The 23625-nt window shown below is 32.4% G+C and overlaps 1 protein-coding gene and 4 long non-coding RNA genes across 8 annotated transcripts in view; 2 read left to right on the top strand and 3 right to left on the bottom strand.

Annotated features, from left to right (window-relative positions):
- LOC119611863 (protein spinster) overlaps positions 1-23625 on the bottom strand; it is a 45485-nt gene that overhangs the window by 15902 nt on the left and 5958 nt on the right. For 2 of the 4 annotated variants that reach the window (XM_037967800.1, XM_037967606.1), the window contains exons 2-4: positions 2092-2449; positions 955-1281; positions 15-276 (exon numbers count right to left, since the gene is read on the bottom strand). In XM_037967800.1, coding sequence (XP_037823728.1) covers positions 15-276; positions 955-1281; positions 2092-2449 — 947 coding nt within the window. Of the gene's footprint in view, positions 1-14; positions 277-581; positions 844-954; positions 1282-2091; positions 2450-23625 lie in introns of all 4 variants that reach the window. The other 2 variants (XM_037967665.1, XM_037967732.1) reach the window with 1 other exon arrangement.
- Positions 5125-5720, top strand: LOC119612576. The gene is made up of 2 exons (XR_005232158.1): positions 5125-5543; positions 5618-5720. It is a non-coding gene; the product is annotated as an uncharacterized LOC119612576 (long non-coding RNA).
- On the bottom strand, positions 5385-18135 carry LOC119612623. The gene is made up of 2 exons (XR_005232162.1): positions 17743-18135; positions 5385-6138 (listed from the first exon to the last, which is right to left on the bottom strand). It is a non-coding gene; the product is annotated as an uncharacterized LOC119612623 (long non-coding RNA).
- Positions 16727-17324, top strand: LOC119612511. Its single transcript, XR_005232151.1, has 2 exons — positions 16727-17145; positions 17222-17324. It is a non-coding gene; the product is annotated as an uncharacterized LOC119612511 (long non-coding RNA).
- Positions 19959-21384, bottom strand: LOC119612677. The gene is made up of 2 exons (XR_005232165.1): positions 20310-21384; positions 19959-20231 (listed from the first exon to the last, which is right to left on the bottom strand). It is a non-coding gene; the product is annotated as an uncharacterized LOC119612677 (long non-coding RNA).

The following is a 23625-nucleotide window of genomic DNA, read 5'->3' as shown; positions in this document are numbered from 1 at the left end:
AAACAATATCTTACCAGCAAAATATCAGCAACAATGGCCCAATTCATATTTAATGACAATTGTCCCAAAAATATTAAAACATATGTGGAAACACTATTTTGTGTGACTATAATCATGGCACCCGTCAATAGGGGCACACTGAATATTAATCCAAAGGCACAGATTAAAGGATCGGCGGTGGGAAAACGTTTAGCCATTTTTTGTGACAATATTGAGCCTAAAGGTACGCCAATTATACCAGCTACCATTGTTATGGCACCAAATTTGAAGGATACACTATTGTTCCAATATTTAATTTAACAAAGTGCATAATAAAATTTTTGTTTGTTTTGTTCAATTATTCATTGAGGAAAAGAAAATAGAAAATAAAATATTTTAGATATTTTAGTAGCTGAATTTTGAATTTAAAACGTATTAATGTATAATAAAGTTTCAAATTAGCGTTCGTACAAGCAGAGTTTCTTTTCTGGTAGATCATTTCATGTTGAGAAAAAAAGTGATGGTAAAGTGTGTTTGTGACGTAATAGCAGCGCAGCAGCTCTTTCCTTAATATGTAACAAAAATGAAAAGCTAAATCTTACCAACAAAATATCCGCTACAATGGACCAACATAAATTCAATGCTACTTGAGAACCAAATATAAACAGGAAACATAGTGTTGAACTAGTCTGTGGCAACACTATGGCCATGTACGCCATGGGAGCTGATATCAAGAGTCCAGCCGCACATATGTAGGGATCACAATTCTCAATTTGTGTTCGTAAACGTTGTGCTAACACTGAGCCCAAGGGTACACCAATTAGGCCAGCTAACATGGTAATCATGCCAAACTTGTACGATACGCTAATGTTTTTGTTTTATAAAAAATAATGTTGTTTTTCAATATTTTAAATATTTCTTCTCACATTTTGTGCGTGAGATGTGATTAATTTTTAAATTTCCTAGATAACTTACTCATTTTGTATTAGATTTTCATTGCCAGGTTGCATTTTAAGACCGAGGAAAATGAATTTGGGTGCCCACCAGGCCAAAGCACCAGCCACAAAAGCTACACATGTAAAACCTGCCGTTGATAACATGAACGACTTATTTTTCATTAAATATTTTACATCCTCTCCGTAGGTGGTAGTGGACAAGTTGTGAGATCCTTCACTTTCACCACGTTCGGGATCTTTGATCAACCAAATGAATATCACAGCAGCAATTCCCAAAATAGGTGTAACACGTAAAGCCCAACGCCAATTACCGGCCAAATGAGCTGTTTCCGAACCCACAATATAACTGAAATATAAAGGTAAACATTAAATATTATTTGTTTATACAATTTTCTCCATCATAATGATGGGTTATAGTAATTTCAGGTTAAGGTTCAAACTATACTATTAGTGTGTTAAAATTTTATTATAATAAATAATAACACTTTTTATAAAGATTGTTACTGGTATGTACAACGTATAAAATTTATGGAGGTTAAAAAGTTCAGAATTCAATATTAAAGCAAAAACACACGTAACAAAAGATACTTTAATTAATAACGAAAAAAAAAACAACTAAAATAACATCAATTTAGACTCGAATCATAATTACACACTCACTCATAATCAAATTATATGAAAATTGACAGTATTTTGTAAAGTTATTAAATTTAAGAGTAGTATTGTCTAATTGGTTTAGATTTAAATTTGATTGAATGAATAAATTTTATATATTCATGGGTCAATTGATGGTCAATAATGAAAAAAATTCCAATTAGATTGAAATGATTATTTTGACATTGTCACTGTGAGTTGCACTTGTTGTTTTCAAAATTTAATTTGAAGACAATTAAAAAAATTTTATATTTTTTATATAAACTAATAAATAATACAACACGCGATTTATAAATAAATATTCTCACGTTTTAAACAGTAACATGTGAAAAGATTTTATTTAATAAAACAATAAACTAAAATATTTTAAATACCAACTAAAAATTTCAACTGATAATAAAATAATGTCTGCTAGAGATAACAGCACTTTATAGTAGATCGTGTTAATTGTTGCTTAACCTTTAAAATATTTAATATTATCTCAATTTGTTTGTTTACTTACCCAAAACCTGAACCGACTGGTATGGCGAAATAAAATACTGCCAACATTTTTGAACGTAAATCATGCACAAATAAATCCGAAATTATTGTAGGTGCTATGGTACTATAAGAAGCTTCACCAATTCCCACTAAAGCTCGGAATGTTATAAACCAGCCGAAATTGTTCATAAACGATCCCAGCAAAGTGGTGGTAGACCACAGCAGCACACCGATAGCCATTATCCATCGCCTTGAGTACCGGTCACCTAAATAGCCAAATATAGGTGCACACACCATGTAGGATAAAACAAATACTGTCTGTAAAAGACCTGCATCGTCATCACCGATGCCGAAATCGCTTTGTATATCTTCCAATACACCTGCAAGAAAAAAAGGGAAATTTTATTTTTAAACATATTTATTTGATCGATGTTAATTAAACCAGTTTTCTAACATGGAAAAATACCATATAATTTTGAAATATAATTATATAGCCATATAAACAAAATGTTGTGCCAATAACAACAATATTATTTAATAAATAATTAAATTATTTAATTTTTTTTTGTTTACTACGTGTTAAATGCCTCAATTTGTAATACAAATTTTAAAAATGTAAGGTTCTTTTATTTTGAAATTGAGTGGCGGAAAACTTTAAAAAATTTTATTAATTAAAACAATAAACAACAAAGTAAATTTGCCATGAATAAAGGCAAATATGTAAATTTTGCAAAACAACAACAAGAACAATTTATTAAAAGGTGGCAAATGTGAAACCTCAAATGAAGGCTAAACACAAGAACAATAATAATATTTGGAAATTTACCAATTATGTAGCTGAGCAATTATTCTCGAAGAATTCTACGAATAAATTTAAATTGAAATAATTAACAACTAAAACATTTGATAAATTATTTAAAAAGGTGCAACGCACCTCTAATAATTTGTTAAACAAACAAAATTATATTTTCAAATTTAAACTTATGTTTTTATTCAACAAGTTGGTCAAATTTGTTAATTATTTGCCATTGTTAAACACATAGTAGATGTTTATGATGATATTGTATGTTTCTATACTATTACATTTCACCTGTTTTCATTTTAAAAACCTTTTTTTCATAAAAAACTTGTTTTGGTATGTCTTCATTCATTTTTTGAGCATTTTTTTGGAATTTTAATTATAAATTTAAATTCAACATACATTTAGTCTGACGAAATCCCCAAAAAATATAAAATAAGTTGTTGACCTAATGATGCATAAAAGTTATTCGTGCTTTTTTATTTTGTTTTAATATATTTTTTATTAAATATAAATTATATATTTTGAATTAAAACCCAAAACACTTTCAAGAGTCCAATTTTATATTTACGTCAGCAAAGTTGCAATTTTTAACAGGTTTCATGAGAAATAAACAGATTTATGGAATATTTTTTTATTTTAACTTTAAATAAACAGGCAACATTCTAAGTTATTCTGTTATTAGCAAACTTATAAAAAGTATATAAATTTATTTCCTAGTATTCTAGTATATTCCATTTAAAAATATTGGTTTTGTAAAACATTAAGTTAAGATCGACAATAGACGAATAGATACTTTATAATACTTTATATTTCTAAAATAGGTATTGAAATAACTTACACAAAAGTACATTCTGCATAAGGGTATAGAAAGGGGTAAATAAAGATATATTAGAATTTTAGTTATTCTGTATTCAATATGAACTACTGCTTTTACAAAAGGATCTATCACTTATACAAAAAGCAATTAATAGTTAATATAAAAAACAAAGAATTAATAGCTTTCCGTTTTATTATTAACCTTTGGAAAATATTAATTCTATTGAAATTCTTATACAAATTTTGACATAGAATATAATTATTTTGAAATATGACCGAATGCCTTAAATGCAGTCAAGCATATTAAAGATCCACAATATAAACAAATGTAATTACGCAAGCAAGGTCGCATTTAATAAAATTCATTAGTATTTTAAATAACTACTAATAAATTTAATATATTACTGACTTAAGGTTTAAATAATGTAAATAATCGAAAATGCTTTGTAGTGGTGTGGTGGTCAGCTGTTTGTTTAAAATAAGACAAACAGAAAACAAAATAAACAGAAAGGGACAGAATGGCCAGATTGCTAGCGGCGCTGGTATGCCCGCGTATTGCGCGGCTAAAGCTCGCCGGATGGGGTGGTTCTTGCCGGCAATCTGGACCATAAACACACACTAACACAAAAATTCATACCAGCATTTGGGGTATTATTTGAAAAAAGGGGCCAAAAGTAGTCCTGCATCTCCCTGCGGTCATACCTATACACATTATTGTCCTCCCACTAGAGGATTCAACCTCACCATGACGTCCTCTTCCTTGACGTCCCCCAAATCTTCCCTGCGAACATTCACTTCCCCTACTTACCGCCGCTTTTCAAACAAATTACCAAATCATATTAATGACACAACTTTTCAAAATTTCTTTAAAACGTTATAAACATAATTTTTTTTATTAATTATTAGAATTTTTCTTAGCTTACGGCAAAATTTAAATTTTACAAAAATTTTTAATGGACAATATCCAAAAAAATGAGTTTAAGGGAGATATTTATTATTACAAAAAAATTTTTATATACAAATTATTGGTTTAACACATTTAGCTTTTAGATTAACAAATTTTCTTTAGTTTTCCAATTTTAAGTTTTTGTAGATTCTAAGCTTTAGATTTAAGTAGATTTAGGCTTTAGTAGTATGATTTCACAATATAATCTCTTAGTTTTAAAGCAGTATGTTTTAAATTTTAGGTTTTAAGTTTTAAATAGATTTAAGAATTTAGCTTTTGACAAATTGTTTTCAGCTTTTAGTTTTATCAAATTTTTAAATTTTAAGTATTTTTAGATTTCAGCTTTTAAGTATTTTTATCTTTTAGCTTTTAAGTATTTTTAGATTTTAGCTTTAAAGTATATTTTTTTTTTTAGATTTTAAGTATCTTTAGATTTTAGCTTTTAAGTATTTTTAGATTTTAGCTTTAAAGTATATTTTTTTTTTTAGATTTTAAGTATCTTTAGATTTTAGCTTTTAAGTATTTTTAGATTTTAAGTATCTTTAGATTTTAGCTTTTAAGTATCTTTATATTTTAGCTTTTAAGTATTTTATCTTTATTTTCTCCTCTTTCTTCTACAGGTCCTACGGCTATGGAGTTGGCAGGTGTTGCAGTGGGGTTTCCGTCGTCCGTATTCTGTCCAGGTCCGGGTAATTCAGGTCAGTTTGCAAAAATTTTAAATATCTTTTAAATAATTATTTATATATATTTATTTTTTTTTTTTTACATATATATACGTATAAAAATACTGAGCTACTGGGTGCAAATCTGCCGCAAATTCTTCTAAAAAACTAGGCCTGAGCTCAACCCTAACGTCGCGCACGCTTGGCGGTAATTTTTGGCCAGCGGTCTGGTCCGATTCTAACCAATGGTAAGCTTGTTATTTTATATATATAAATTTTTTTATTTACTATTTTCCCTTTTTTTTTATTAATTATTTAAAAGGTACTGTCAGTCCGTCTTGTCGTTCAGGGTCAAAAATCTTTATGGTCGAAACCTTTGGTATACCTGCGCACCCCAGGATTGGCAGTGCGGAGCCGATGTTCCCAAATGAAAGATCCCACGTTGGAAGTCGGCAGAGGTGGCGTTGAAATATTTGTATAACCTTTTTTTTTTTTTTTTTGGTGTTCAATTTATATAATTTATATTATATTATATTGTTTGATTTAAATAAAGACTTTAAAAATGCTTAGACGACTTTTATTGTGCGCACTTGCCACTTGCTGCTTCGTTGAATCTCAAAGAAAAAAGCCGACATTTTGCACATTAGGGTCCGAGAAACCTCGGATCCCATAATGGTTTCCTACTGTTTCAATTCCTTTCAGCTATTCAATCTACTGTTTCAAATAATTTTCCTAGTGTTTGTTTTTGTTTACTTTCATTTTTTTTTCTCAAAAATGTCAAACGACGCGTTGCCAACTTTATTTTTCCCTTCTTCTTATTTCTACAACCATTCACACATTTACCTACAGGGTGCACACGACAAACCCCACCATTTCTGTCATCCATTTATGGAGACAAAATGGGAGGGAAAAATACGCGCCCTGATTTTTATGAATTACCCTAATAAAATAAAAATTTAAAATTTTGGGCATTTTTTTATCCCCATATAAAAAATGCAGTCTGGCAACCCTTATTCGTTCGAGAACGAAAGTACAACTCTGTGCCGCCGTTAAAAATTGGACGGTCGGCGACGAACTCTGAACAGCTGCTTGAATGAATGGAACGGGAGGAGGCAACATAGGAAAAATACGCATGTGTAAATGCGTACGATCATTTTTCAATGGCGGTGAACAAGAATGGTAAGTATTTGTTAATGAGTTTTTATTTTTCGAAAATATTTATTTCTAATTGGAAATTTTAACATGAAAATGTAGCAAAATACTAATAAAATTTTTCTTATATTTTCTTTTCAGGAATAGTCGAAGGATGCTGCGGATTCTGGTGGAATTTTGGTAAGTAAAAAAAAATTATTAAAAATATTCAAGGTCAACAAATTTATTAATGCATTTTTTTTTTTGTTTACTCTTTTCAGGAATGTGACTACAGTTATTTATCGTGTGTGTGCAGACGTAATTTCTGGATTTGGACAAAAACAAAAAGGTAAGTAATATGAATTTAAAGTGAATTTAATTAAATAAAAGTGTGGTGGTAAAATAAAAATAAAAGTGCAGTTAGGAATTTGTGGACAAAAAAAAATTTTAATACAGTGATGGTAAAAAGTGCGCGGACGGACAAAAAAAAATGAAAACGAAAAATTAAAATTTCTTTCAAAATAAAAAGTGAAAAATTTATTGCCGGTATGCAATAACAATTAAAAAATTATTCTCCAGAAATTACAGTGCGGGACAAAAGTGAATCAAAGAAAATTAAAATAAAAAAATTAAATGAAAATTTTAAATAAAAAATCGGATTTGTGTCGGCAAACAAATAAAATTAAAACGGAATCTACAGTGTGTAACAAAAGTGTACGCAAAAAAAATTACAACTAAAAAAATTGAAAAAAATTAAATGAAAATTTACAATAAAAAAATTGTGTCGATACAAAAAAAAAATAAAAATGAAATTTACAGTGAGTGACAAAAGTGTAATAAAAAAAATAAATTGAAAAGAGAACAAAAAAAAAAAAAAAGCAAATTAAAGTGAAAACGAAATTGAAAACTAAAAAAAAATAAAAAAATTAAAGTTACAGTGTCGGGCAAAAATGCACGGATTTTAAAATTAAAAGTGAGCAAAAATATTAAAGTGAACAAAAAAATTAAAAGTGATACGGAAACTAAAGTGATAAAGAAAATTAAACCGGTAAAAAAAAAAATTAATTACAGTAGATAACAAAAGTGAAATGAAAATAAAATCATAAAAAATTAAAATTAAAGTGGTTGTGAAAATAATGGGTGATGAACCAAAAATAAAAAAAAATTTTAATACAGTGACAATCAAAAGTGGTATAAAAAAAAATTTTATATAAACTAAATTGAAAATCGACGCGAAATTAAATAAATTTTTTCGAATATTTTTTTTTTGTGGAAAATACAGTGGCGGAGAAAAATGGCAGTGATAAAAAGAAAATCTAAAATAAATTAAATCCTAATCTGTGGTGAAGTGTTAAAACCGAAAAACTGAGAATAAAAATTACAGTGGTGTGCAAAAGTGGTGTGACAGTGAAAATTAAAAATAAAAAAATTTAGAAAATTAAAAATTAGAAAAATTAGTGAAAATTAACAAAAAAAATAAAATTAAACGGAGTGGTAAATTAAAAAGGTCGTGAAAACAAAATAATGAAATCGGTAAACAAAACAATTAAAATGAAAACTATGGCAAAAAAAAGAAAGGTGTTCACTAAAAGTGTGCTGTGAACGAAACGAACTTAAATTCAAAATAAATAATAAAAAAAATTCTACTAATTCAAAATTCAAATTTTTTTTTTGTGATTTTTTTTTGTGTTTTATATATTTTTTTTTTGTGGTTTTTGTGTTTTGTATTTTTGTATTTTTTTTTTTTAATTTTTGTTTTTATATATTTTTTTTTTGTGATTTTTTTTTTTGTTTTGGAATTTTTATATAATTTTATTAGAACTTCTTTCTAACATTTTTCACTTTCTTTTCAGATTATCCATTCATTGGAGTAAGAAGACTAGACGACCTGGACTTCAAATAAGACTCAGGTAAGTCTTTTGTTAAAGGTGGGAAATGCAAGGACTAGATTCACCAAAGATTTCAGGATAAATCCTTTGATCCTTGGCGAGAAATACCCCTTGACATTTCCACATGAAAATATAAAAACAAAATTAATTTCTTAGAATAAGTGTTGTTGAGATTAGAAAATATCCTAAAATTAAAGATTTCCTCTAGCAAATTCATTATATTATTTCTTTAGGAATTTTCATTCTCAACAAATAATTGAAAATAACTAATATCTTGTTTTCTACAGGTTCCTTGGGGAATTCAAGTGCCCTCGTGAAGGACGAACCCTATGAAGCCAATTTAATTCAGGGGAATTGGCAAGTATATACTAAAATATATTAAATTTATATTTAAACTATGGGAATCCCTACTAAAGTCTTCCGAACTTTATTTCAGGTTACAACAACAACAGAAACAACTACTAAACAACAATTAAAGCAACAAATACAACAGAAGCAGATATTTGCAGAAAGGCGTAGAAATATCAGAGTGAGTGTAAAACCAAAAATTTAATAAAGTAGTATAAGTTGAATAGTCTTAAGTCGGACTGGATAGGAACCATATCTTTTTATAATTAAAGCAGAATTCGGTAGTAATAACAAGATAAAGTTTAGAAAAACTATGAAGCAAGGTCCTAAACTACTTGTTATTACTACTGACTTCACATGAATTGTGTTTAGTATAGTTACTGATTATATCCTGGACAAAACCGATGATTCTGTACTATTGATCATTTATATCCCAGCCAGTGACAATCTGCTTACGGAATGAACAAATACCTGTTGGTCTGCCAATATGTATTGTCCCAATTGTTTCCTTTGGTATCGGCTCGCTGTAAGATCGGACTCAGAATTGTGTCATTGCCCTAGGTGACTAATAACCCTTACGCTTTTAATGGCACGGTACCGGAAGGCTTTGATGGGGTTGCACCTTCTAATAGGGTAATGACCGGTTACACATGTAACCAGCTAAGAAACGTTGGCTTTAAGTCGAACCAAACAAATAATTATTCATTCCAAAGAAGCTATGGATCTCACTGGACTACGATATAAATGAACGATATGTACAGATCTCAATACTGCTCAGGATACAACAACAACTATACCAAACAGAAATTCACTGCGAGAGATAGATTTTCAATTAATAACAAAACTCAAAAGACTTTATCCAATTATAGTTACCTATCGAGTACAAATTAGATAAGGCTGACCACTAGACACGACAGGCGAAAGATAAGCAGGAGAACATGTTGGGACTAGAACCACCAAAGATTCTAAAGCTATTGCTTTAAATCTTTGGCGTGAAAAACCCCCAACGATCTTCCCTGCATATCCTCGACCTCGTACAGACTGTTTCCGACTGGTCGTACAATTCGGCATTTTAGAAATTTTCGAGCGAATTTGGCATTAAAATTGTTTTTGAAATCACTCTGCTGGAAGTTACGTCGGTAGACTTCCTGACCGGGAATGAACTTAATTGGACGACACCGCGTGTTATACGATTTTTCGTTGCGAGCGTAAGCTTTGTGTAAATTCTCGCGAATTTTCTGACGGATCAGATCCAATCTAGCAGCATTCGGAATGACGTTAATTTCTGGATCATTTAAGATTTTCAGTTTTCGTGCCAACTGGTAAACGCTACCATGGCCAATCATATTCATTCCGAACAAGGCGAAGTAAGGCGTAACTCCGATGGACGACTGCACGGAAGACCTTAAGGAAAATTCAATTTCGGACAAATGCTTGTCCCATTCTGTGTGGTCTTCCTGCAGATACGACCTTACAGCTGCCAGAATGGACTGATTAACACGCTCGGACGCATTGGCTTGCGGCGAGTGGATCGCGGTTCGGACGTGTTTAATACCGAAATTGTTTGTCACGTCGGCAAATTCCTTGCTTATAAATTGCTTTCCGTTGTCGGAGACAATTGTCTCGGGTGTTCCAAATTTATGGAAAATTTCTGAAATTAAAAATTTCACTACGTTTTTAGTGTCGGCTTTCGGCAAAGCTTTCAGGAACACAAATTTGGTTAGGTGATCTAATACAATAAAAATACAAACGTTGTTATTTTTAGACCGCGGGTACGGACCGAGAAAATCTATAAAGATTCTTTGGAAGGGGCGTTCCGTTTGGACTTCGGCTCCCATCGGTGGTCTGAGCGTAGTATTTGCTGGCTTAGCTTCTTTGCAAGTTTGGCACCTTCTGACATAGTTTCTAATTTGGACATTTTGATTTGGCCAGTAAAAATATTCCTTTACTCTATAGAGAGTTTTACCGACACCTCCATGAGACGCTTGTGGGGAATCATGACACGCTTTTATGATGTCCTCTGTCAGATCTAACGGTACCCATAATTTCCACGCGAAATCTTCATTCGTTTCCAAACCGTCGTAAGGTTTAGTACGCTTGTAAACGAAACCGTCGATTACTTTCAAATCGGGCAATTGTTCGGCATTTTTCTCGACTGTGTCTATGAGGTTACGATAATCTTCTGACCGGAAAGAAACTGAAGTTAGATCGATCAGCTTAGGAACGTTTAACGAGATTTCGTCCATATCATAGCGTGATAGGGTATCGGGTACAACATTTTGCTTCCCCTGCCTATGCTCAATCGTAAAATCATACGACTGTAGATGTAGACTCCACCTCGCTAAACGACCAGTCAGATCTTTATGGCTCATCAGCCACTTTAGGCTACTATGATCCGTAATGACGGTAAATGGCATTAGTTCTATATAGGGCCTAAACTTCTTAATCGCCAGAACTACAGCTAAACATTCACGTTCAGTTACCGAATAGTTTTTCTGCGCCGATGTTAGTTTGTGTGAAAAATATGCAATTGGGTGCTCTCCGTCGGAATCATCCTTCTGGAAAAGCACTGCCCCAATGCCTACATCAGACGCATCGCACTGAACGTAGAAATGTTTGCTGAAATCCGGGTGATTAAGTAGTGGACTCGAAATCAGAGCTTCCTTGAGACGATCAAAAGCAGCTTTAGCTTCCTCAGTAAACTTGAATTGCTTACCCTTCTTCAGCGTTTCAAAGATTGGGGCAGCAATGGTAGCATAGTCTGGTATGAATTTTCGATACCAGCCTGTTGCTCCCATGAAGCTCCGCACCTGTCTTGCTGACTTAGGATAAGCAAAACGAGTTATGGTCTCCACTTTAGCTGGGTCAGGTTTAAGTTTGCCGCCTCCTACTATGTAACCCAGATACCTTAGCTCTTTGAAGCAGAATTTAGATTTAGCCACATTGATGGTCAGACCTGCGTTTGCTAAACAAATAGATACACGTTTCAGCAATTCCAGATGTGTCTCGAATTCTGGAGATACAATCAAAAGGTCGTCTAGGTAGACAAAAACCCTATCACGAAGTGCCGCGGGGATCACTTTATCCATCAAACGGCATAACCTTTGGGCTGCATTGCACAACCCGAAAGGCATAACCGTAAAATGATAAAGTGGTCGTCCTGGCACCGTGAATGCGGTTTTCTCTTTACTAGACGATTCTAGTGGTATCTGCCAGAACGCGTCTTTAAGGTCGACACTAGAGATGTATATCGTGTCTCCCAAACGACTGAGCAAACCTTCAATGTGCGGCAATGGATAGGCATCCTTGACTGTCAGTGCATTGAGCTTGCGTGCGTCCAGGCATAGCCGGTTTTTCTCGCCCCTTCGGACTAGAGTAACCGGATGACTCCATGGACTCTCACTAAGCTCAATGACACCGAGGTCAAGCATCCTATCCAGCTCCGCATACATCAACTTTTGCACGGCCGGGGAGACAGGATAGTGACGATCCTTAACTGGAATTGCATCACGAGTATCTATCGAATGCCTTTCCAAATCTGTCTTACCTAAACCTTTTCTACTATAACAGGGGAACATCGATATCACTAAATCTAATTTCTGCTGCTGATCTGGCGTCAGCTTGTGAGTCACGACATCTGGATTACTATCTGCCTCTTCGCAGAGACTAATCCCGTTGGTCGTGAGACTCTCAAGGCTGGCAAACATTTTAAAAACCTTCATGAAATCGACCCCCAAGAATAGTTCTCGATTCAAACTAGGCACTAAATAGAATGTAATAACATTTACCGCATCACGGAACCTAACTTCAGCCCTGACGCGACCGACTATCGGATGATTAGTACCATCCGCTGTTTTTATAATATTTCTAAATTCGTAAACCTCAAGACCGGCGTCCTTTACGAACTTCAGGCAATTTTTCCCGAGACAGGTGACCGTTGCACCGCTATCAAGCAAACCGACTATTTCCTGACCGCCTATCCGTAACCGGGTATATAATCGCGAGTCTTCACCCTCATAGAGTGAAGCGGACGAAATCTCGTGTCTCAACCGTTTCCTCACCTTATATCGCTCTCTTGCTTTTCTAATTTTGTTCGACACTCTACCGAAAATTCTATTTTTTGCTTCGTTGTATTGTTGAATCCGAATATGTAGGGGTTTGAGTTCTCGGAGCCGAGGCTCAGGTTTTAACTCAAACTCCGACCTATTCAGATTCTTTAAAATTGTTATTTGTAGCTGCTGATGTTGTTGTTCCCTACTCTCTACTGGGCCTACACCTCGGTCGACCTCGCCTCCCCAGTTCGAGACGGGTTCCGGGATCTGTTTCCCTGACATTTGGGACATTTTGGGGCCACTACATTATCCTTCCCACACCGGAAACAAAACATCCGAGTTATGGGCTGTGGACAGTCGACGAAACCGTGGCCAACGACTTTACAGTTCCAACAAACGTACTGACTTGTCGACCGAATACCATCTACCTCCAAATCGATCAATGACTGCTCCTCATCCTCACCACATAATTCATGCACGCGATGCGTGACATTTGCACGTTGATACAGCTGCCTCTGATTAGCAATCAAGTTTTCCGCTCGCCTCACCTCGCGACAGAATTCTGACAGGGTTTTCAAACGAATCGAAAACATCATCTGTGCCAAAGATGGTTTCAGATTACCCCGCATGATTTCTACCAGCTGCTCCTCCGCATATGGGTGCTGTTGCTGGTTTCGGAGTTTAATAACGGCATTGTAGTAATCATCAAAACTTTCTTGCGGCAACTGTCGGCGATTGAGAATTTTCATTTGCACCTCGTGTTCTTGCTCAAAGCGTCTGTATTGTGCTAAGAGGGCTTTCTCCAACTCCTCCCAGGTGTTAATATGCACTATTTTCCTGTAGTCCCAGTACCAGTCTAGAGCGGGGCCGTCTAGAAGAAGATGGAAACTCCTCAGGATTTCATCATCAGAGCATCCGTAATCCCTCCTCAACGCTCCAACTCTAAAGATGAATTCTTGCACATTCATGGTTTTACTAGTGCCATCAAATTTAACACCCCATTTGGCTAATTTAAACTTATCCAATGGCTCTGGGTGTCTTGGCCTCGAAATTGCCAAGTTATAATTTAGCGATTGTTGTTGAGCGGCTGGCCCAGACCAAGTATCCTGTGGATACCCAGGCTGGGAAGCGCTATATTGCTGATAGTTAGCTTGTGGGTCTGGTGCTGGTTGTGGCCATAACTGCTGCTGGCTGTATCTGTTGAAAGCTGGTTGCGAGTTAGGCAAAGGGTTTGGTTGTTGCAAAATCGGCGGCTGAACATACCGCTGCGCTGCCGGCTGAGAATACGGCAACGGGTTATTCTGCTGCAGAACTGACTGCTGTTGCTGATATTGGGTTTGTACTGGTGGCTGCTGATTTGGTGTTTGTACCGGAGGCTGATATTGTGTTTGTACTGGCAGTTGTTGAATACTAGCTTCTGTTACTCTAGGAGCTGCTGGACCGACGGGCACATAATTTGGAGCCGGAATTAATGGTGGTGGTTGCTGGTAACCTGGCGTTGCTGGATGACCAAAGAATGATGGTTGTGCCTCTAAAGAGGTTCTCGGTGGTTGAGTTGGCGGTACCACATGGTTTGAAGGTGACAACATTGTTTGCATTGGAGCCGGATTAGTCATCGGCAGCGACAATATAAGCTGCTTCATGTCGTCCAATGCTTTCTGGATCTTGTTGTCGACCTCTTTCATAAATTGGATTTGATGTAATCCCACTGAGGCACTTACAATGTTGTGAATATCGCTGACCTGTATTGGACTTTCGGCACCTTGGCCTGCCATGCTCTCTCGAACTTCTCTCCTTATATTTTGTGCTGTCTCGCTTAAGAATGTTGGAGACACTACCGTCTGGTTAGCGCCTTCGGAGCTGATCGAAAGATCATGAGATGCTTGAGTGCTGAAAATCGGATCTGCTGTACTGGCTGTTGTTGTGATTGTGGTTGTGGTGGGATTCGTAAAAGTCACGACAGATGAGGTGGTAGGAGTATCGGTATGACAAGTTACGTTGGTACTGCTTGTCGCCATGGCGTTATTTTGATGCTGTAGACGACTCGCGCGACGGGTTAAAACCATTTAAAAAATAAAAATTAATATAAATCTTCACTTCAATATCAAAAATAAAAAAAAAGGTATTGTATATATATATTATATTTCAAGTTATATATATAAATATGTAAAAGTAATTCGTATTCCAGAATCTTAGCAGCGTAAATTGGAAAAAAAAAAAATATATGTTCACACCTAAGATTTCTTCCTATCAAAGGCAAAAAAAAAAAAAATTTTGATAAAACTCAAAAAGCTTAAATGCGGGCGGCATTTTCGGGAAAGTAAAAGTTTGCAGGTAGATTTTATTTCACAATTTACATTGCTGCTATGTGTATAGATATGACCTAATTCTTTTTCTTATTTATGGTTTCAGGAGATGCAGAATACTAAACGAAAATTAAAAAGATGGGTGAAACTGCTAACTGGCTCTTCACAGTCCTGTCTACTAAGGTGCAGCTTAAAAAGGTTAAATGTACCAGACTTCTAAGGACTACCTCCCTAGACCGGCTGCGACTTAAGAACGTAAGTATTCTTAATTTAGGTATAGTTAGTTGTATGCTATTGTTAATTTAAGTGTGGATATGGTCGCCATCTTTTCCTTCCAACTTGAGCATTTAGAGATTAAGCTGTGCCTGTTATCTCTAAGCCTCAAGCTGTTAGGAAAAGATGGCAACTACGGAATCCAGAATTTTGCATGCCCTTATTGCCCACACAAGATGTCGCAACGCGATCAGGACTCTTTTGTCCTAGAGACCGGGACTTACATCTGCGTGACCAATAAGAACATGCGCAATTTAGGATTCGTAGCTATTGAAATAAAAAAGTGTTATTAAAAATTTCCAAATATTATCTTATTCATCTAAGTAGCTACAGTTAGGGACTCTTGACTTTAAACCTAACCGGCCTACTCGGACTTAAGAGAATACGTCAAACTACTTGGTCTACGGACCTACTTTCGGGCCCCACGTTGGGCGCCATTTATGTAGTGGTGTGGTGGTCAGCTGTTTGTTTAAAATAAGACAAACAGAAAACAAAATAAACAGAAAGGGACAGAATGGCCAGATTGCTAGCGGCGCTGGTATGCCCGCGTATTGCGCGGCTAAAGCTCGCCGGATGGGGTGGTTCTTGCCGGCAATCTGGACCATAAACACACACTAACACAAAAATTCATACCAGCATTTGGGGTATTATTTGAAAAAGGGGCCAAAAGTAGTCCTGCATCTCCCTGCGGTCATACCTATACACATTATTGTCCTCCCACTAGAGGATTCAACCTCACCATGACGTCCTCTTCCTTGACGTCCCCCAAATCTTCCCTGCGAACATTCACTTCCCCTACTTACCGCCGCTTTTCAAACAAATTACCAAATCATATTAATGACACAACTTTTCAAAATTTCTTTAAAACGTTATAAACATAATTTTTTTTATTAATTATTAGAATTTTTCTTAGCTTACGGCAAAATTTAAATTTTACAAAAATTTTTAATGGACAATATCCAAAAAAATGAGTTTAAGGGAGATATTTATTATTACAAAAAAATTTTTATATACAAATTATTGGTTTAACACATTTAGCTTTTAGATTAACAAATTTTCTTTAGTTTTCCAATTTTAAGTTTTTGTAGATTCTAAGCTTTAGATTTAAGTAGATTTAGGCTTTAGTAGTATGATTTCACAATATAATCTCTTAGTTTTAAAGCAGTATGTTTTAAATTTTAGGTTTTAAGTTTTAAATAGATTTAAGAATTTAGCTTTTGACAAATTGTTTTCAGCTTTTAGTTTTATCAAATTTTTAAATTTTAAGTATTTTTAGATTTCAGCTTTTAAGTATTTTTATCTTTTAGCTTTTAAGTATTTTTAGATTTTAGCTTTAAAGTATATTTTTTTTTTTAGATTTTAAGTATCTTTAGATTTTAGCTTTTAAGTATTTTTAGATTTTAGCTTTAAAGTATATTTTTTTTTTTAGATTTTAAGTATCTTTAGATTTTAGCTTTTAAGTATTTTTAGATTTTAAGTATCTTTAGATTTTAGCTTTTAAGTATCTTTATATTTTAGCTTTTAAGTATTTTATCTTTATTTTCTCCTCTTTCTTCTACAGGTCCTACGGCTATGGAGTTGGCAGGTGTTGCAGTGGGGTTTCCGTCGTCCGTATTCTGTCCAGGTCCGGGTAATTCAGGTCAGTTTGCAAAAATTTTAAATATCTTTTAAATAATTATTTATATATATTTATTTTTTTTTTTTTACATATATATACGTATAAAAATACTGAGCTACTGGGTGCAAATCTGCCGCAAATTCTTCTAAAAAACTAGGCCTGAGCTCAACCCTAACGTCGCGCACGCTTGGCGGTAATTTTTGGCCAGCGGTCTGGTCCGATTCTAACCAATGGTAAGCTTGTTATTTTATATATATATAAATTTTTTTATTTACTATTTTCCCTTTTTTTTTATTAATTATTTAAAAGGTACTGTCAGTCCGTCTTGTCGTTCAGGGTCAAAAATCTTTATGGTCGAAACCTTTGGTATACCTGCGCACCCCAGGATTGGCAGTGCGGAGCCGATGTTCCCAAATGAAAGATCCCACGTTGGAAGTCGGCAGAGGTGGCGTTGAAATATTTGTATAACCTTTTTTTTTTTTTTTTTGGTGTTCAATTTATATAATTTATATTATATTATATTGTTTGATTTAAATAAAGACTTTAAAAATGCTTAGACGACTTTTATTGTGCGCACTTGCCACTTGCTGCTTCGTTGAATCTCAAAGAAAAAAGCCGACATTTTGCACATTAGGGTCCGAGAAACCTCGGATCCCATAATGGTTTCCTACTGTTTCAATTCCTTTCAGCTATTCAATCTACTGTTTCAAATAATTTTCCTAGTGTTTGTTTTTGTTTACTTTCATTTTTTTTTCTCAAAAATGTCAAACGACGCGTTGCCAACTTTATTTTTCCCTTCTTCTTATTTCTACAACCATTCACACATTTACCTACAGGGTGCACACGACAGCTTATAACTTATTTGAACAGAAAATAAAAAATGTATGATTCACACAAGCGTAAACCTAAACCAACTTATTATTAATGTTTAAATGTATGGATCGTTCGTTGAATATTTGTTGGGACTACAGAATACTGTTGGAACCTATAAGAATTGTTTTTATTGGGGATTTTTTTTTAGTTTTGCTGTTCTGTTTCTTTTCCCTTTTTGTGCTAAATATTTCAACCGGCTTTTTGTAAACAGGTTTTGTTTTTTTTTTTCTTTCGTTTTATATTTTTATGACTTTTGTCTATCAACTTGTCTGGCTGGGATGGGATGATGACTAGTCAACCAACTGATTATGTTAATTACATACATATTGTCTGATATTGGTAATAATTTTGCAAACCTTCTCTTTTTCGCTTTTATGCCGGCAACAACAAAAAATTTCCGCTGTTTTTTTCTTATTGTTTCTTATTGGAACGAGTTTCTTCTTTTCAATACTGTGAGAGTGTTTCAATTATAAGAATTTTTAATTATGTATATCCGCACTTCTAGGCGATAGTGAATCGTTCTCTCTAATTCAACCACTGTTGCCAATTTAGCTATTTTCTCGTCAAATCTAGCGATTTTTAATCCCATTTTGCGGGGAAAAATATGATTTAGCTATTAGCGGGAAATCTAGCGATTTTTCTTTAGATTTTAAGGCATTTTTTATTCATTTATATTTTGATAATATCGCTTAAAAGTTGCTACGAATGACGATATTTACATATATGTATGTATATAAAAATATGCATTCAATGTAAATTATTTGAGTTTTAGCTGTGTGTATTATACTTATTTTGAATGTTCTGAAGAACATAATTAGGAGCAAATTTTTGTGCGTACAGGTAAAGTTATACGAAAAACTTTAAAAGGGGTATATTTTGTTGTACTCAATTAAAAAACGATTATTTAATTATTCTAGTCTTTTAGTAAATGAGTGATATGATAATAAAATTTACCATAATTCTAAAAATAAGTGAACATTAGAAATAAGTGACGAAAGGATCGATCCGTAAAGTCCTAAAAATTTACAACATTTCTAAGGCGTATAGGGCCGCATATCGATATTGTAGATAAACTTCCCACAAAAGGAGTGTATAATAATAATCTTGGGTGCCCCGGTAGGCTAGTTGGTAGTGTGCTAGCCTGTCAGTCTGGGGGTTGTGGGTTCGATTCCCAGCAGAGATCCTGGTCTGCTACACTACAACGGTCATATGGTTATCGTCACCCTGCTCGGTAAATTAGGTTAGAATATAATTTATAATTGTATTGTAATGGAAAAATAAATAATACTCTTATGCCGAAAATAAAGAATCGATCCATAAAGGCCAGCATTTCGAAATTCAATTTATCTTTACAACATTTCTAAAGCAATCTGTATAGGGTCGCATATCGAAATTAACCTCAACTTGACATTTTTCCTAACCCAAAGTGAAAATATTTAACATAAAAAAAGATTCTCTTATGTGTTTGTTATAAGATGTGTTTGTATCACTATCCCATTCCTACGTATGTATATAGATTTTAGCGATAAATCGCTGACTTTTTAGAATAATATAAAAAATCTGGAAAATTTAGCTAGCTTTTTTAGCTATTTCTTTTCAGAATCATATAATAAATATTATTTTGACGATTTATCGCTAAATTTTTCAAAATTTCTTGAATTTAGCTATTTTCTAGCTATTTTTCAGTCGACTTTAGCTATATTTTTGGGAAAAAAGTTGGCAACAGTGAATTCAACTCTAAATGAGATTATAATTTCTTACTCTCAGACTTTCAGTTTGTTTATTTTGAGAATATTTATATGTATTTTGCAACGTTGGCAATATCTAGCTGTTCTGCCAAAGAATAAACAAAAATAATGATTATACAGCGACAAGTTGGTTGAGGGGCTAAGGAAGTGTATGATGATATTGTGAATAACGCCAAGCCTTCACCCAATGTCATACACGTTGTATGCAGTGTTCGTTAGATACTCGTGCTCGTACTCTGACTGTTTGTGTTTTGTTAAATACTTCTTCGCTTTCATTGAATGTTCGAATGGAGAAATAACAACAAAATTAAAACATACATACGTCGGTTTTTTTTATCGCATTTTTTTTATTATTTCAATATTTTCTGAATACAACACGCTAAACTAAACTAAAAAGATATAAAAAAATAAAAACAGCCGATTCATATGAGTATTTTTATTTGAGTTTTGTTTTATTTCTCTCTACCATTTCGGCTTTCTACTGACATTTGGTTAAAACAAACGTACTACTAGCATTTACTGACTCTGTTTGTTGTCGACGTACAAACATTGTACGTCGTCGTGTTGGCGTTACGTCATTTTTGCAAACGGCATCGAGCGCTGATTGGTTGAAAAAAATCATACGATAACTTTTTCATTAAAAACCAAAAGAAACTCAGTACAACAGACCCAGAAAAAAATGTTGTACTAAACAATGACTATGAACAGAAAAAAATAATAATAAAAAAAAAACAGTTTAATGAATCAACATTCAGCCAAAAATACATTTAACACACCACACTGCTGACTGCGTCTATTTCGATTCACTCTAAGAGCATTTGCGTGTGTCTAAATTGCTCCTCTCCACGTACTAGTTTAAAATTTATATATGTGGTTTGATTGCATTAGATATTATTATATTTTGACGTGTTTATGCCAACAATTCGTACATCATTGTGTTATAAAGAAACCAAAAAATGTTTCTGTTAACTTGTTGCTAATTTTTGAACGTAGTAGCATTTGTTTTTATAATAGCAAAAGTATGTCGGTGTGTGTCTAATCATATTTTGTATTTGTATACCCTACGGCTTTTATAGGGAGAACGATAGACTTTGTATCACCACATGATCTTAAGTTGTCTATTAGTCTATAGGTCAACTAAATATTTTCACTTTGTTCAATTGTTTAAAATGTTTGTTCTATTTTTTTCTTGATTAATTAAGGCCTTAGTAGCCAGTCTTAATTTTAAAAATCTGTATTTCTTGTAAATTTATTTTACAATAAATAAATATTAAATAAAATGTTTGTACTATTAGCAAAGTCCTTAACATACCTGTTTCTTATTCATATTTTAGTTTAGATTATATACAATAATCCAGTTCCGACCATAAGGTCCATAAACTTGACCTAATTCCACTATACTTATAGTAGAGTGCTTCAAAGTCTTAACTATCTGAGTATATCTTTATATTTGTTTGTTTATTCATTCGTTATTGGCCGATTTCATCTACCACTATTTTATTTTGTTTTTCATTTGAATACTTTGAAATAATTTTGTATGTTTATTTTACTATTGTAGTTTTAATTTCTTTCTTTGTGAAAAAATTGCCAAGTTTTTAAAAGTGCTTATTTTTTGTAGTGTCTTATTGTTTTTATTATCAACATTTGTTTTGTGTTTACGTTTTTCCTTGCAATATGTCACATTTTAGTTGATATTTTGAAGGTTGATGATCGTTGGGTTTATTTCATACTTGTTGAAAAAAAAACTTATTGTGATTTGAATATGTATTATTAGTTATGGACATTATAAATAAGTATTGCAAATCATGAAAAGTGTGTAAAATGATATTTGCCAATAGTAAAAAAAAATAATATAAATTTATAGTAATTCTAAGGAACATTTAAGCAGTAGAGAATAGTTATTACCGATTAAAGATTATTTAATTTAGATAGATAGATAGATAGATAGATAGATAGATAGATAGATAAATAGATAAATAGATAGATAGAAAGATAGATAGATAGATAGATAGATAGATAGATAGATAGATAGATAGATAGATAGATAGATAGATAGATAGATAGATAGATAGATAGATAGATAGATAGATAGATAGATAGATAGATAGATAGATAGATAGATAGATAGATAATAGATAGATAGATATTCTGATCTAGATCTTTACTATAATCTGTAAATTACCATCTATGTAAATTCTCAATATGATCAATATTTGTAACTTAATGAATATGGATTTCATTATCTGTTATTATCCGTTCGTTTCATAACAGCTACAAAGTACATAAAATAAATTGTGCTAAATTTTGTAACAAATACAAAGTTCTGCCTAAGTAACTATTGCCGTAGCAAACAACATTTTAGTTTTTCTCTTGAACTTAAGCAAATTTAAATACATTTTTTATTTTGTATAAATTAGTTCAATGCACACATACGATTACATTTAAATGCAGTTTTTTATAATTGTCTTGGTCAAATCGGCCGAATAAGATTATACAAACAAATTGTCTGAATTAAATAGATGTGGGAAAAATGTCAACTATAAAATTGCCATTCTCTCATTACGAACAAATCTCATTTTAATGTAAAAAATCTGTAACATAATGAATGTTTGAAATAACTTAGTGTTGCAATCTTATGTGGCAAAGTTTTAAAATCAATATAAATGCGGTCATTGGCATAGAAAGAAAAAGTAAAAAAATAAAACAAAAACAAATAGCTTGTTTTTAAGGAAGTAAAATGAATCGTACAAATTAAATTGAATATATTCAAATTTTAATTAAATAAACAAGTATCATACGATTTAAAAATAGAAATGAACCATTAGACTAAATAAATGTCCATATACAAATCATAAAAAATAAAAATGTGAAGTGATTCAAACGAATTGATTTTGTTTATCAATTAAACATTTCAAGAATTCAATAAAATTTTTATATTTCTAACAGTTAAGCAATGACCAAACAATATTTTCAATTAAGAGGAAGCAGCAAAAACATTTCAAATATTGACTGACACACATAAGTTAAATTCTCTACTTTTTATTAAAAAAAAAAAACAAACTGTAAAGAAGTAAACAATGTTAGTTTTAAGCAGTAATAAACAAATATGCACTTTTTTTATTAAATATTTGACTCTAGACGAGAGTAAATGGTGTATAGCGACACGCCATTTACTATTGTGTACTTCCAATGAATATACAAGTATATTTTTCTATTAAAGAGAAAGTATAAGTTTTTATTTGTTTTGTTGGTGGGTCGTCTTTTACACTCTAAACAACATTATACTACAACAAAATAATTTAATAAAAAAAACGTATTTCCTAAACACAGATGGTCTATGGAAATTACAAAATATGTTTATTGCATTAAAATGTTTAAAAAGCAAACTGCAGACAATTTGGAACTGGTGAATGGACAACTGGAATTTTTTTTTATTTTCTTTGTTTAAAAAAAAAAAGAGATTGCAAAACTCAAAATAAACAGTTGCATGGAGACTTATATTGTTGATGTTTATTATACCTTAAATTGGAAAAATTTAAAAAAAAAGCAGAGATAGTCATAAAACAAGTGAATTTAACATTATATTACAAATAAAAATGTTGAAGAAGGGAATTTAATTTATTTTCAATTAACTTTTCTTTTTTGCAAAATTTTAGTTTTATTTTGCTGAACAGTTTATATTATATCAGCAAATAATTCTGCTTAACACATTAACAAACGTTTAATTGTTTTAAAAATCTTTTCTTTGCCAAATTTTATAATTTTTAAAGATTATTTAACAATTTTATTTCTTTTTTTTTGTTTTGCATCCCAAACATAGATATGAATGTATAAATATGTATAATACATTTACCATTGTATATTAATAATCACATGTTAATGTGCCTTTTAAAAACCCCACAAATCAGACCTTGAAATTTCATCAGTTCATTGTGCTTATCGCAAAAATGTTTAACTTTTTCTGTTTTCTTTAAATGGGTGTAGTTTTTGCAAAATAAACTTTTATCAATTTCAAAACAAATGCAAAAATTTCATTTTTGAATAATATTTTAATCTTTGAGATAAATTTGTTTGGTTTAATAGAAAAAAAAT

This window comes from Lucilia sericata, unplaced genomic scaffold, assembly GCF_015586225.1.
Source record: "Lucilia sericata isolate MDLA Ls3-8-SP2 unplaced genomic scaffold, ASM1558622v1 Contig000002F_arrow, whole genome shotgun sequence".
Classification (NCBI taxonomy): domain Eukaryota; kingdom Metazoa; phylum Arthropoda; class Insecta; order Diptera; family Calliphoridae; genus Lucilia; species Lucilia sericata.
This window is presented reverse-complemented; position numbering and strand designations above follow the sequence as displayed.